Below are 14,750 nucleotides of genomic sequence, written 5' to 3'. Positions count from 1 at the left end.
AAACCACACAATAATATAATAATATTAATTAAATAATGAACCATGAACGAAATGTAGCCTCCTAACAGAAATAATAATATCTGGTAAATTTTATAAGGACAGCAGCGCTGACCTTCGGCCCTGTATTCTGAATAAAACAAGGAAAAATTCTTACCTCAATAAAACTGCAATTATGTATCTGCTCTTATGAATACATTCTTCGACACAGCTTCGTGCTATGTTGGCGTAAATTTTTTTTTTTTTTTTTTTTGATTCTTGGAAGCAATGATAATGCATTGGAAAAGTTCTTTAAATTGAAATGAATACTTTTCTTTTTTTAAAAAAAGGTTACTTTATATTGTAAAAAGTATTATTGGGGCATTTTTTGAACAAATTAAATTACAATTAACATACATTATTAATTATGCGCAAGGCTGCTTCTTTACCTTCTACAACGATACTCATCCTCCAGAGTCCTGACCAGAGTCGCGAGCAGAGCACACAGCCGACGCATGCCGACTCCCGCCGACTACTACCGTCCACTTGCTACTAAAGCCGACCGACTACTACTGTATCCGACTGACTACTACTGTCGACTCCCGCAGACAAGCGCAGACTCGCGACAAGCAACAACTAACAATAAACTACTGTCTGGTCAGAGATTCTGTCATGCCTCGCCCATCGCCGGCGAAGCATACACCTTACTAAACATACTTCCGTGCATGAACACCTCTTTAGTTAAGAAATAGCGCATTGTAATCAGTTCTGTACAAGAAACAGGATAATACTAACAATTAAAGAGTAAAGCGGCGTATAAAAGAAGTCAGTGAATAAGGACAGTGGTCCTACTTTTTGGTAGTATATGTCCGTGAAAATAAACACGAATCGATACAAACATGTAGTTTTGAGGATCTCGAATACCTGAGTTAAGAGAACTAGTCCCGAAAATAAACGAATTAAACGCATGTGCGCACACCAATGTAGATGGGGACTTAATTAAAAAGCTCTCATTTTAAATAAGTTTCTTGTCACTTGATCCACTGATTCAGTGTCAGCAGCAGAAGAGCGGCTATCGTGGGAAAGAATAGTCGATTTCTTCACAAGTATTTGTTTTCGGATGTTTGTGCGTAACTGATATGTATCGAAGAAATTAGGAGTGTGTTCTAATACAACAGCATCTTGCTACTCACCACATCAGTGAAAAAAAGCGAGACAAGCTAGAAAATAAACTGTTAATTAAGAACGTTCTATATTCATACAAGGAAACTGACTGAGTTCAGTTACCAATAACAAAAGTTTTACAGGTTGATTATGGTATTAACAGCAACTAGTCACTGATAGGACTATTATTTATTTACAAAAATGTTAAACATAATGATTTCCAGCCGACACGTTCGTCTTCAACCGCACGTTTCCGTTTGTTGCACATTTGTTGTTCTTTATATTTGTTGGTGATTGCTTTACTCCAACGATTAATGTAAACAAGAAACAAATTTAATATAAAAATGAACAGCCGTCTGAAGATGACTCTTTCGGTTTGAAACCGGTAACGGCGCTATTTGTGGAAATAAATAGCATTATTGACAGGGATTGGTCGCTTGTTTCATCTTTTCAAAATTCGAGTAATATTTTATACATAGCCTCACAAATGTCACCTTTCTATAAAATAGTGGGAAGAAAGTTTTTGTTCCAAGTACCAGTAATACTGAGTCACTATTTTTTATCTGTAACAATATATATTCAGAAATCTATATTCGTTTTGTAACTAGTAGAACTGTTCCAACTAACAGCACTGGCATTCTAGAGGGAGGTACAGCTAAGCACGTTTACGAAGGCATGTTCTCCATGATCTTGCACCTAAATCAGGCTGAAGAAAATGCAGCAGAGCACCGAGACCACAACAGCAATGGATTCGCCTTTTTCTTATAATGACACTTAGAACGTTTCCCACTTCCGTTCATAATATGGTTATAGGACCTATTGTTCTAATAGAAAGATAGGTTCTACGAACATATACGGAGATCTAAGTACATGTTGAGAATCAGATATTCTGTTGTAATAGAACAAGAAAAGACTTTTGCTCTCCTTTCAGTGAACGACGAACTCTTGCGAACACTCCTAGCTGCCTTCGTATTTAGTTGTCTTATGCATCGCGCATTCTCAATGGCTGCGGAATGCATCGCTTACGATAAACATGTCCAAGTGAGAGGTATATGTCAGGTAACTGCTCATGATGAATGGAAGTCGAAACAGCTTCATTTATGCCATCTTCAGTCCTATTCCTCGCACACGAAGGTTTTGGATCATCTACTGCTCGTCGAAACAATTACAATCGTCCGAACTTCGCTGTTTATACAGCTATCCCTTCTGTTTGTTGCAGATGACATCTTGTCTGCAAATACCTGGAACAACTTGCCTAAAATATAGTCACGAATATTGTATCTAAGAACGGAAATAACCAAACACGTCAATGTCAGATGTTGATTATTGGTGACTTTTAATCACTCATAACTTACAATACGAGTGGATACTGTTTCATGCACGCTGGTTCCTTCGGTAGTCTCCTTTACCGTAGTCAAACAGGAAGACAAATGACACGAAACAACTCTTGGAAAGATACATATTTTAAATGTTATCATCGCCTTCCTTATAAGGCTTCTCCCCTATACCACATAGCTTACTAGAAGAAGTAGATAACGACTATCACAAAAATGTACTCTGTCTAATTACCAACAAAATACGCAACAAGAAGGAAGGTGATCAACTTGCCGAAAGTAGACTGTTATCACGGTGACCTTATCGTTTTTACGCATGCTCTTTCGCGTCCAAAATTACTGGTGAAGAATGATATATAAAGGAAGAAGTCCACGATTGCTTTCAGTCTTCCGCCATGGAGAGAACACTCCTTTCCGTACTTGTTGTCGCTGTGTGTCTAGGTAAGTCACCTTTTCCAAAGGTATAGGCGAATACTCGGCTGTCATAGACATTTACTTTCCTCTGCGTACTGGTTGTGTGTGATGGACTAGCTAATACAAGTATAAATTAAAAAGAAAACATAGATACTTGTACGTAAGAACAAAATATTGTTGAGTGAGGAACAGATCGTGAACAACAGAAGTATTTGGTAGTGGAGAACGGGACAGATTGGCCCTTTTTTTCTTGATTTTTTTTTTCGAGCTGCATTTCAAATGTTTCCATTGCTATTTGTATGTGGAAACTTTGGTACATTGTTTCAGCAGCTTTGCAGCTAATCATTTGTGGTGTCTCCGTGACTGTCTATTCACATAAACAATATTTAATACAGTAATACCACCTAAGCCAAATTACGCCAACAATGGAATAAAATGGCCCAGTAGTTGGGGCAAGTTGACGCACATAACTTTATCACTTAATTAGTTATCTAACTGAACATGTGTCGACTTTAATACTAAGACTCGATTTTAATAAGAATTATTATAGTTTTTCGCAAAAACTAAAACCATAAATTGTATTATCATTGTTATAATAACAGCTTGACAGAGTAGTATATCCAGAACTTTTATCAGTCTTTGTCTGAATGACTGATAGGATCTTCACGTTCTTAAAAAGGAAAAAGTTCTTTCGTGTCATTTTAAATGGGTGTGCCCATCGCTCATAACTTGGCCACTGACAAGGGAAGGCCTCAGACACGACCAACCGATTCGGCTCAAATTTGGGATGTCATTTATGTACGACTTAAAACGAAGGAATCTAAGATTTTTGGGTCAACATCCCCACGTTTTTGGAAAAATCACCCCTAAAGGTTATGAAAGGCAATGCACTCCAAATTTGCGGGATCGACAGGTAATTGTAAATAGAGCATTTTTCATCATCAGGTATGGGGTCAAAAACGCATACTTCTCTAGAAATCGAGGTAAGAAACTTTTACAACTGCCGCCTCTATACCCATACGGTAAACGCATTTCGCCGATAGCACAACGGCCAAGGTTTTGCCGGCACGGTAGCTCAGCGTGTTCGGTCAGAGGGTCAGAGGGCTGCGTGTCTCTGTAATTAAAAAAAAAAAAAAAAAAAAAAAAAAAAAAAAAAAAAAAAAAAAAAAACCTCAGTCAAGTAATCAACGATCAACTTTGAAAGGATGTATTGTGATATCCGCCCAGACCAAACGCAACGAACTATATCGAACAAAATGAAAAAAAGGTAACTGGCTGTTAAAAAACCTGGCGATAGAAATAAACATCACACGGCTGGCACAAAGGTGTGCAGTTTGGCGGTATTACTTTTACTGTGCACGTCGGCTGACCCTCGCCATCTATAAACATTGTGTCATATATTGTAGTATTAATTTATCCATTCCAGGAATCCAATATTAGACAAAACTCGTTATGAGAAACTACGTAAACATTTTTCAACGAGTCGGTTAAACGATTGACCTCTTCTATAACCCGAGGACCAAATGTAACATTCGTTTCTTGTAAACACAGGAAAACCTTAGGCAACACTTTTCCGGAGGCTGTGATGGCATATTGCGCCGTGTACGAACGTGTTAGTTTGTTTTTACTATCAAGTGCGACAAGAGTTCGTTTTTCTCCATTATGTGATAACGTGCGTTGAATGTTCACCCGATATTCGCATCCTGTTTCATCGGTGTTGATCACATAATCACGATTAAAACCGGTTATAAGTGACGCCGTTTTCGTTCAGAAAAGAGCCGCCACTTTCTGTGTATCTTCTATGTTGTACCTCCTTATGAGAGACGTATTTAGTGACGTGCCGTTGACGAATTTTATACTCCGATTTCAAATTTTTTGCCCAAGATAATGATGCAGCTGACGAAAAATCCTCGTTGGCCGTATATTGAAGCGCTGCACCTGCAGCCCACTCCTGAAGTATCCTCGTTGTTACATTCTCGTTACGAACACGAAATTTGACAAGTTGGTCGTATGTCCACTTATTTATCGCCTGTTATTTGTCGTATCTTGTCCCTCATTTAACGATATCACTTTCCCACAATTTCAAGTCCTTCTTCCTTTTCAAGGCTGTTGTTCCTCCACTCTTTTGCAGTGTTTGTAAGTTCCAATTTGGATGATTCGTGGCTACCGCTAGCGCCTTTACTTTTACTTCAAGGGTTGTAGCACCGTAGTTCAATCGTTTAGTAACCAGTTCGTAATACTCATCGGGAACAGATGAAGCACATATTCCCAGTGACGTGGAGATTTCCAAAGTGTTATGTCCATTAGGGATTCACTAGTTGGGATATCTTCCACTGAATCACCTTCTGCTTCGTCTTCATGGTATAGTACTTCAGTATCAACAAAAGTCGTTTCGTTCGTCAGCTCCAAAAATCGCTTGACGATAGCCGCTCCTATCAATCTGGAACGCCGAGAAACAGAACTGCCTGCTTCCTGTAGTGCATTGATATTGTATCTGTCTTGCAACACTTTTACAAACCAAAACACAGCGTCGGTAACTTCCCACTTGCCATCGTCTGTGACAGGCTCCCAACTATATATTACAGCGCTAGTCGAAGTGTGTACATCCTCCATTATTCAGATTCCTGAAAGATATGACACAACAAACAATAACTGGTTACTACGGCATAAACAGACGAGCTAATTACTACAAACTACATACAGTACTCGTCATATGTTACTTATGCATTCATTCACAAAACGTAATTCATTCGGTGCATTAACGATGGAAAAATCACTACATGTATCCGCGAGGTTCGTGGCAGCCTAATGACGGAAAACAACTCTTCCCGATTGACTTCTATAAGGCCCGTGCAGGACACCTTCACTCTTCCAGGTTCACAACTATGATATGAGGAAGAGGCAACCGCGACAACATAACTCTCGCCGCGTGCATTCTGTCCCGTGCCCCGCTGTAAACAAGCGTCGCGCGGTTGGCTATCTGTGATCCCTCGTGAGGAATTTGCAGCACTCTTACTCGGAGCTTTTTTCATGTGACAAGGCTTAAAAGTTTAATACTTTATTAACTCACGGCATTTGGGAAATTAGTTTGCCTACCTTATTATTATCATTCCTTATTGAGTTACTTACCTTATTAACCCTCCTATCCCCAGGAATTGAGATATGGAAAAATACAAACGGAAAGAATAACATCCGTTAAGATCCTTCGAGATTCGAACACGGGTTTTCCGATTCTCAGCCAGTTACCTTTTTTGTCTCATTTTGTTCGCTTTCGTTCGTTGTATCTGCTCGGGGCGGACGTCGTAAGACATCCGTTAAGTTCGTTGTTGATCGATTAACTCAGTTTGCTTATTACAGGGGGCAGCCACCCCTCTGGCCGAACACGCTGAGCTACCGTGCTGGCAAGGAAATTAGATTGCCTACCTTGTTATTATCATTCCTTATTGAGTTACTTACCTTATTAACCCTCCTATCCCCATCAATTGAGATATGGAAAAATACAAACGAAAATAATAACATCCGTTAATATTCGTCGAGGTTCGAACCCGGGTTTTCCGATTCCCAGGCAGTTACCTTGGCCGTTGCGCTATCGGTGCTGTCGGCGAAAAGCGTTTACCATGTGGCTACAGAAGAGGCAGTTGTAAAAGTTTCTTCCCTCGCTTTCTGGAAAAGTTTGCGTTTGCGAACCCCATACCTGATGATGAAAAATGCTCTATTTACAATTAATTATCTATCGATCCCTCCAATTTTGAATGGCTTGTTCGTCATAACATTTAGGGGTGATTTTCTCAAAATTCCGGGGTTGTTGACCCAAAATATCTTAGAGTCCTTCGTTTTAGGTTGTACACAAGCGACCTCCCAAATTTGAGCCGAATCGGTTGGCCGTGTCTGAGGCCTTCCACTTGTGAGTCCTTTCGTCAACTGAATTGCTGTGACAGAATGGTTTAAGACAACCGAGGCACACGACATCCTCATCTTCATCTTCTTCATCGTGAAGAACCTTCTTAGGAATGCCTACTTCCTTACTGTTTTTATCTGAGGAGTTTAATCATGTAATTTACCTTGACAATTGGCACTTTTTAGGTAATATGTTTTGAGCAAAACATCAGTATTTCCCTTTACACTGGTTTCTTTTCTCTCCGTGGAGGCTTGTTTTTCCCATTGTAACGCATCTTTCACTGGAGTGTCTGTCAGCGTAGCCGAATTCTTTGTGGTTAGTTTTCTGGTATTTCCTTGTTTGTCATTTCTAAAATGACTGGATTTCTTCAGGCGTTGGGTAATGCGGTTCGTCAGCTGAAGTGACGTTGCGCTTAAGAGGCGTTGTTTTGACAGCAAACGCTACCATTGTGTTCCTGAGCAATTGAAGGACCAACTTCAGAAATTCAGCCACACCCATCAGCGTTAGGTTGTTATGAAAGAAGTCATCTATGAAAATCAAAAAGTTAAATATAAATAAGATTTAAAATCTTAAACATGTTACTGATTTAAAATCAACGCAACCTATAATTGACTCTCGTACAAAATTTCATTAGATGTGACTTACACTCACATTACGAATGTATCTATTAAATAAAAGAACTTCTTACATAAAGACAGCGAGGAAGGTTGGCCAAGTGGACCAATGTTCCCCCACTATTTAAGTGGGCGATTGTGCCCCGTTGCCATACTCGAATTATTTTAGTTCGTTTACAAAAACGTTTTAAACACCTATCGCTGTAATCCGTGAACTATGGACTTTTATCGTCGTACTTACTTGTTTAACAAGAGTGTTGTCCTCAGGCACACAACAAAATATCTTCAATAAGCAAAATTTACTTTCACTAAAAGGAAAACTTAAAATCGTTGCCCATCCTCACTCGACAGTTTAAGTACTCTAACGTATTTGTTTAAAGACCACTGATTGCTAGTAACGTCCTTGGCCGGTGGCGCAACCTAACGATATAATACCAGTTGGCCATCGTGCCACTTCTGACAGTGTTGCCCGATCTCCCCTGTTAAGTTTCGACGTTAGAGTCATCTGCACAAGTTCATCACCTACAGCTCTACAGTTTTTATGGGAAATGCAGGTCTTTAATCCAAATTTCTAACAATATCTTCACTTTTACATTCTGGTGGCAGATACGTGTATACTTGGGTCAGAGTTTTCTTGTTCTTTCGCTTCATTTAAAATAAATTGCTGTCAGCGACACAATACAACTTGACATTTCGTCAAGGTGGGAAGTATGCAGTACATGGAAATGCAAACTTAGGAGAAATCTTGGAAAACAATGTATTTCAGTAGAAAGTAGATTATAATTGTTTTCTGAAGGTAAGGCTTCTGTGTGTATTAATCGTGTCTGTAGGGCACGACAATGTGTTACCTTACAGCAATTACAGTATTCAGTAACTGTCTTCTGCCAATGTAACTATCACTAATCAAGCTACCAATGATCATCCGTAGTAGGTAAATGTATCTGAAATTAAAGTAAATCTCACCTGGAGTATCTGTTAGTGATTCGGGCACCATCTGTAGGAGGTAATTCATTCCACAGTAAATGTACTGAAGTCTGACAGCACAGCAAAAGCTAGCGTTTCTGTTGGCTCACTCTGAAAGTGGCCGAAAAGTATACGATCGAAATATCAGGACAAGAAATACATTTTATGTCTGCACGCCCCAAATTTAATGTATCATTCGTTGTGCTGCGAAAACATGAATGCGTACATTACTTTATCTCACCTCACTCTCTTATCACTATACTGTTAATATCGCTGTAGTCACTGCAATCTAATAGTACCATACGTATCAGTAGAAACTGCACGGAATATGACTCGGATGATCTGGAGAGCACTGAAACAATAAGGATTTATCATAATGAAACATTCTGAGAGCAGCAAGATTTCCTTTTTGCTTTATTTTTTTCTCTTAACGACAAGGACTCATTACTGTGGTATACAGTAAATTGTATCTCCCTGATTTCCTCACATTATAAGATATATGTTGCTTTCTTTTTCTTTTTGCAGGCGTTTGCTCAGCCCAGGTGTCGTGTCCTGATCAATGCTTGGAGCTATCAAATGACATACATGGTCCTGATTTTTCTTTAGGTTTGTATATTAGAACTGTATTTACCGAAAAGTGATTGATCATTATAGCAACAGTCTATAGAAATGTAGTTTGAAATTTTTGTCATTAAGTCTCTTAGTTACATTATGGTCGGTCACTTTCATACGAATAACGGGTCGTGGAGGTCGTTGCTTCACACAACACGTCTAGGAAGTTAATGATAAACATCGAAACGGCTTCCCTCCCCACGCTAACATAAAACTCCACTCCACACACACACACACACACACACACACACACACACACACACACTCACCCAAACTCACTCAGTACAGTTGTATTTATCTCCAGCCTCTACTGTGATGGAGTGTGGGTATCAACATCATTTCAATTACATTTACCTTTCAGAAGCCGGATTTTGTGTCAGAAGTTAAACAGTACGACAACATAAAGGTATTGCTGTACTGCAAATATATGTAGATATAAAGCAGACTGTTAACGACTAAATATTGTATAAGAATTGAGCAGTTACTTTTTAAGTAATATAATTCACCTGTGTATAGTGAATAGCATAAAGTAAATTTACAATCCTTAGAATGTAGGCTAACTACCTGACATATTAATTAACCAGAATATTAATGCTGCTGAAAGGAGACAAACGAATAATCTCCTACATCTAAAAGGAAGAACCTGGAGTGGACATGTTTGTGTTAAGAAGGGTCTGAGGCAGTGTTGTAGTTTATCACCGCTATTGTTAACTAGTACGTGGGAAAAACCATGAAGGACCTGAAAGAATCTTTAGGAGAAGTAATATACCTTCAAGCCGAAAAGATACCAATATTACTTTCCGCTAGTGTTATAGCCCTTCTGGCTAAAGATAAGGAAGACTCAAAAGTCCTGCTAACATGATATGGGTACACACTTAGTCAGCAAGAGGGTTTAGGGATGAACAAAACAAAAGTGAATCTGATGAACGATGGTTGAATGGAGAATAACTATTCCTTTCACATCAAGTTAGGAATAACATATTGGTGCATAATTGCAAGAAAGCTCCAGTGTAGGAAGTACAGTGTTATTACAAATGATTGAAGCGACTTCACAGCTCTACAAAAACTTTATTATTTGAGATATTTTCCCAATGCTTTGCACATACATACAAAAACTCAAAAAGTTTTTTTAGGCATTCACATATGTTCGATATGTGCCCCTTTAGTGATTCGGCAGACATCAAGCCGATAATCAAGTTCCTCCCACACTCGGCGCAGCATGTCCCCATCAATGAGTTCGAAAGCATCGTTGATGCGAGCTCGCAGTTCTGGCACGTTTCTTGGTAGAGGAGGTTTAAACACTGAATCTTTCACATAACCCCACAGAAAGAAATCGCATGGGGTTAAGTCGGGAGAGCGTGGAGGCCATGACATGAATTGCTGATCATGATCTCCACCACGACCGATCCATCGGTTTTCCAATCTCCTGTTTAAGAATTGCCGAACATCATGATGGAAGTGCGGTGGAGCACCATCCTGTTGAGAGATGAAGTCGGCGCTGTCGGTCTCCAGTTGTGGCATGAACCAATTTTCCAGCATGTCCAGATACACGTGTCCTGTAACGTTTTTTTGGCAGAAGAAAAATGGGCCGTAAACTTTAAGCCGTGAGATTGCACAAAACACGTTAACTTTTGGTGAATTGCGAATTTGCTGCACGAATGCGTGAGGATTCACTACCGCCCAGATTCGCACATTGTGTCTGTTCACTTCACCATTAAGAAAAAATGTTGCTTCATCACTGAAAACAAGTTTCGCACTGAACGCATCCTCTTCCATGAGCTGTTGCAACCGCGCCGAAAATGCAGAGCGTTTGACTTTGTCATCGGGTGTCAGGGCTTGTAGCAATTGTAAACAGTAAGGCTTCTGCTTTAGCCTTTTCCGTAAGATTTTCCAAACCGTCGGCTGTGGTACGTTTAGCTCCCTGCTTGCTTTATTCGTCGACTTCCGCGGGCTACGCGTGAAACTTGCCCGTACGCGTTCAACCGTTTCTTCGCTCACTGCAGGCCAACCCGTTGATTTCCCCTTACAGAGGCATCCAGAAGCTTTAAACTGCGCATACCATCGCCGAATGGAGTTAGCAGTTGGTGGATCTTTGTTGAACTCCGTCCTGAAGTGACGTTGCACTGTTATGACTGACTGATGTGAGTGCATTTCAAGCACGACATACGGTTTCTCGGCTCCTGTCGCCATTTTGTCTCACTGCGCTCTCGAGCGCTCTGGCGGCAGAAACCTGAAGTGCGGCTTCAACCGAACAAAACTTTATGAGTTTTTCTACGTGTCTGTAGTGTGTCGTGACCATATGTCAATGAATGGAGCTACAATGAATTTATGAAATCGCTTCAATCATTTGTAATAGCACTGTAAGGTAGCAAAGGGCAGCCAAAGTAACTAATACATTAAATGAACATTAGCACAAACTGAGAAAGCTTTCTTCAATAACATATCTGCACTTGCATTAAACACCGATTTGGGAGAGAATAAGACATTCCTGAAAGTACATATATGAAGCACAGCACTTAATTGTAACTCAAAGACGGGTTCACTGGGAGCCTGGAGTCGGAGAAACCTGAAACATTTGAAATCTCATGTTATCAGCGATAGTTAGTAATACAGTGGAGAGACATAGTACAAGCTGAAGAAATACTGAAAATAACAGGTGATAAAGAGGGCTTCGGAAGTTACCTGAGGAATGAACAGATTTTTTAAGATATAATCTACACTCCTGGAAATTGAAATAAGAACACCGTGAATTCATTGTCCCAGGAAGGGGAAACTTTATTGTCACATTCCTGGGGTCAGATACATCACATGATCACACTGACAGAACCACAGGCACATAGACACAGGCAACAGAGCATGTACAATGTCGGCACTAGTACAGTGTATATCCACCTTTCGCAGCAATGCAGGCTGCTATTCTCCCATGGAGACGATCGTAGAGATGCTGGATGTAGTCCTGTGGAACGGCTTGCCATGCCATTTCCACCTGGCGCCTCAGTTGGACCAGCGCTCGTGCTGGACGTGCAGACCGCGTGAGACGACACTTCATCCAGTCCCAAACATGCTCAATGGGGGACAGATCCGGAGATCTTGCTGGCCAGGGTAGTTGACTTACACCTTCTAGAGCACGTTGGGTGGCACGGGATACATGCGGACGTGCATTGTCCTGTTGGAACAGCAAGTTCCCTTGCCGGTCTAGGAATGGTAGAACGATGGGTTCGATGACGGTTTGGATGTACCGTGCACTATTCAGTGTCCCCTCGACGATCACCAGTGGTGTACGGCCAGTGTAGGAGATCGCTCCCCACACCATGATGCCGGGTGTTGGCCCTGTGTGCCTCGGTCGTATGCAGTCCTGATTGTGGCGCTCACCTGCACGGCGCCAAACACGCATACGACCATCATTGGCACCAAGGCAGAAGCGACTCTCATCGCTGAAGACGACACGTCTCCATTCGTCCCTCCATTCACGCCTGTCGTGACACCACTGGAGGCGGGCTGCATGATGTTGGGGCGTGAGCGGAAGAGGGCCTAACGGTGTGCGGGACCGTAGCCCAGCTTCATGGAGACGGTTGCGAATGGTCCTCGCCGATACCCCAGGAGCAACAGTGTCCCTAATTTGCTGGGAAGTGGTGGTACGGTCCCCTACGGCACTGCGTAGGATCCTACGGTCTTGGCGTGCATCCGTGCGTCGCTGCGGTCCGGTTTCAGGTCGACGGGCACGTGCACCTTCCGCCGACCACTGGCGACAACATCGATGTACTGTGGAGACCTCACGCCCCACGTGTTGAGCAATTCGGCGGTACGTCCACCCGGCCTCCCGCATGCCCACTATACGCCCTCGCTCAAAGTCCGTTAACTGCACATACGGTTCACGTCCACGCTGTCGCGGCATGCTACCAGTGTTAAAGACTGCGATGGAGCTCCGTATGCCACGGCAAACTGGCTGACACTGACGGCGGCGGTGCACAAATGCTGCGCAGCTAGCGCCATTCGACGGCCAACACCGCGGTTCCTGGTGTGTCCGCTGTGCCGTGCGTGTGATCATTGCTTGTACAGCCCTCTCGCAGTGTCCGGAGCAAGTATGGTGGGTCTGACACACCGGTGTCAATGTGTTCTTTTTTCCATTTCCAGGAGTGTATTTCATCCATGACTAGTTAAATTGGCACCAAAGGGGTTTGTAGAGGGCAAAAAATAGCAGAGAGAGACCAAGTTTCGAATATGTAAAATCGGATTCTGGAAGATGAGCAAGGTAGGTACGCTGGTATGAAACGTTTATACAAGATAAAATAAGGAGAGACAGACACAAAAGAACGAGTCGAAAGACTGATGATAGAAAGGTAAGTACACGGTAATGTTCATATATTTCAATAAGTAAACGAACACTACAACGTGGGATGCATGTACTAGTTATTCAGTCTCCTCACGTGGCACATGACTATCATAAACGTGTGTCTGTGTCGCAACATTTGACGACAAGCTTGAAAATTATTCCAATGATTGATGTTTTATTGGATTTCGTCTTCCACGATGATAGACTGCCAACACCTAGCAAAGTGCTTAGCAGCATTCATTCGTAGAACGTCCTATATGTTTTCATACTTTAACGTGAAAAACCAATTGTCATCACACATTACAGACACTAACGTTGTATTGGGTACTACAATACATTAGGGGAAAAGGATGTTTTTCAGTGGAGAGCTATTAAAATATTTGCTTATGTGTTTACATATCCTAGGCCACATCAATAAAATATTTTCGTTCTGTTTGGTAGGTGATCTCATCAGATACTATACCTTTGCTTGTTGGCGATGCAGTAACTACCAGGTAAGCTTTTCCTACATACATTGTAAATGAATAGTATAACAATGTTCCTTACTAAAATACTAGTGTTTCATTGACTTCATCTGCCAATGGCAACTAACATTTGCTATGCAATAGACAACAACGTCAACCACAACATCGGAATCAGCAACAGCATCTACGGAGTCGTCTTCAGATACAGAGGCCACATCGTCTGAGGGCAGTGGGTCGGCACGCATCAACGCACGACCACATCTACACAGCGCTAGAGAGAGGGCTTTACTCCACAGTTCAGGGTCTCGCATCAATGCACGACGGCACCTATCCAGCGCCAGTGCGCGACCTTCACTCTACGCTTGAGGTTACAGTCGCCAAAACAGCTAAGGCAATCCCTGAAGATAGCTTCTGTGGCATATCATTATTACTTACTTGATTCTTATTATAACTGCACCGTATGTAAAAAAATTTCTAGAAATTTATTAATATTTAGTGTTGCAAAACGAAACAGAATAAAAAAACTTGTTACATTCACAAATCCCATGCACGTTCCCACACTCTAGAATCTTTAGGAACCGATATGAAATATTTTATACGCCATAAGTAGGAAAAAAACTAGTATAGGATTCCGGGGATACGATACTAGGTGCATAAGTTTGTAGCATTTTTGTTTTGAATGGTAGTTAGCAGAGAAAATAATGACAGATCCCTGAAAGTGGAGGACAAAGTCTTAGAAAGAGTAAAACCTTTAAATATCTTGGTTCTATACTCAGTGAAAGGAACGAGATAGACCAGGAAATTACCGCACGGAATACAAGCAGGAAACAGGTAAAGGTATGCTCTGGTAAAGCTATTAAAGTCCCGGCTTCTATCGAAATTTTCAAAGACCAATTTTTATAAGACAATAATACAACCTTTAGTCTTATGTGGAGCAGAGACTAGGACCATCACGCAAAAGATGGAGAGGAAAATTCT

The 14,750-nt window shown here is 41.3% G+C and overlaps 1 protein-coding gene across 1 annotated transcript; it reads left to right on the top strand.

Moving 5' to 3' along the window:
• The first annotated feature begins 2,867 nt into the window (after positions 1–2,867).
• LOC126203467 (uncharacterized) lies at positions 2,868–14,313 on the top strand. The gene is made up of 4 exons (XM_049937785.1): positions 2,868–2,915; positions 8,889–8,969; positions 13,750–13,802; positions 13,917–14,313. The coding sequence occupies exons 1-4, from the start codon at positions 2,870–2,872 to the stop codon at positions 14,136–14,138; spliced, it is 402 nt and encodes a 133-aa protein (XP_049793742.1). The 5' UTR covers positions 2,868–2,869; the 3' UTR covers positions 14,139–14,313.
• Positions 14,314–14,750: the final 437 nt, after the last annotated feature.

The sequence above is a fragment of the Schistocerca nitens genome, chromosome 9, assembly GCF_023898315.1.
Source record: "Schistocerca nitens isolate TAMUIC-IGC-003100 chromosome 9, iqSchNite1.1, whole genome shotgun sequence".
NCBI classification, from domain to species: Eukaryota; Metazoa; Arthropoda; class Insecta; order Orthoptera; family Acrididae; genus Schistocerca; species Schistocerca nitens.
Note: the sequence above shows the minus strand (reverse complement) of the source record. Positions and strands in the feature narration are given on the sequence as shown.

Bases quoted from the DNA above. Each gene is read 5' to 3' on its own strand.
- LOC126203467 (XM_049937785.1), top strand. From the start codon at position 2,870: ATGGAGAGAACACTCCTTTCCGTACTTGTTGTCGCTGTGTGTCTAG. The intron at 2,916-8,888 runs GTAAGTCACCTT...TTCTTTTTGCAG, and splicing joins TGTTGTCGCTGTGTGTCTAG to GCGTTTGCTCAGCCCAGGTG. The intron at 13,803-13,916 runs GTAAGCTTTTCC...GCTATGCAATAG, and splicing joins GGCGATGCAGTAACTACCAG to ACAACAACGTCAACCACAAC.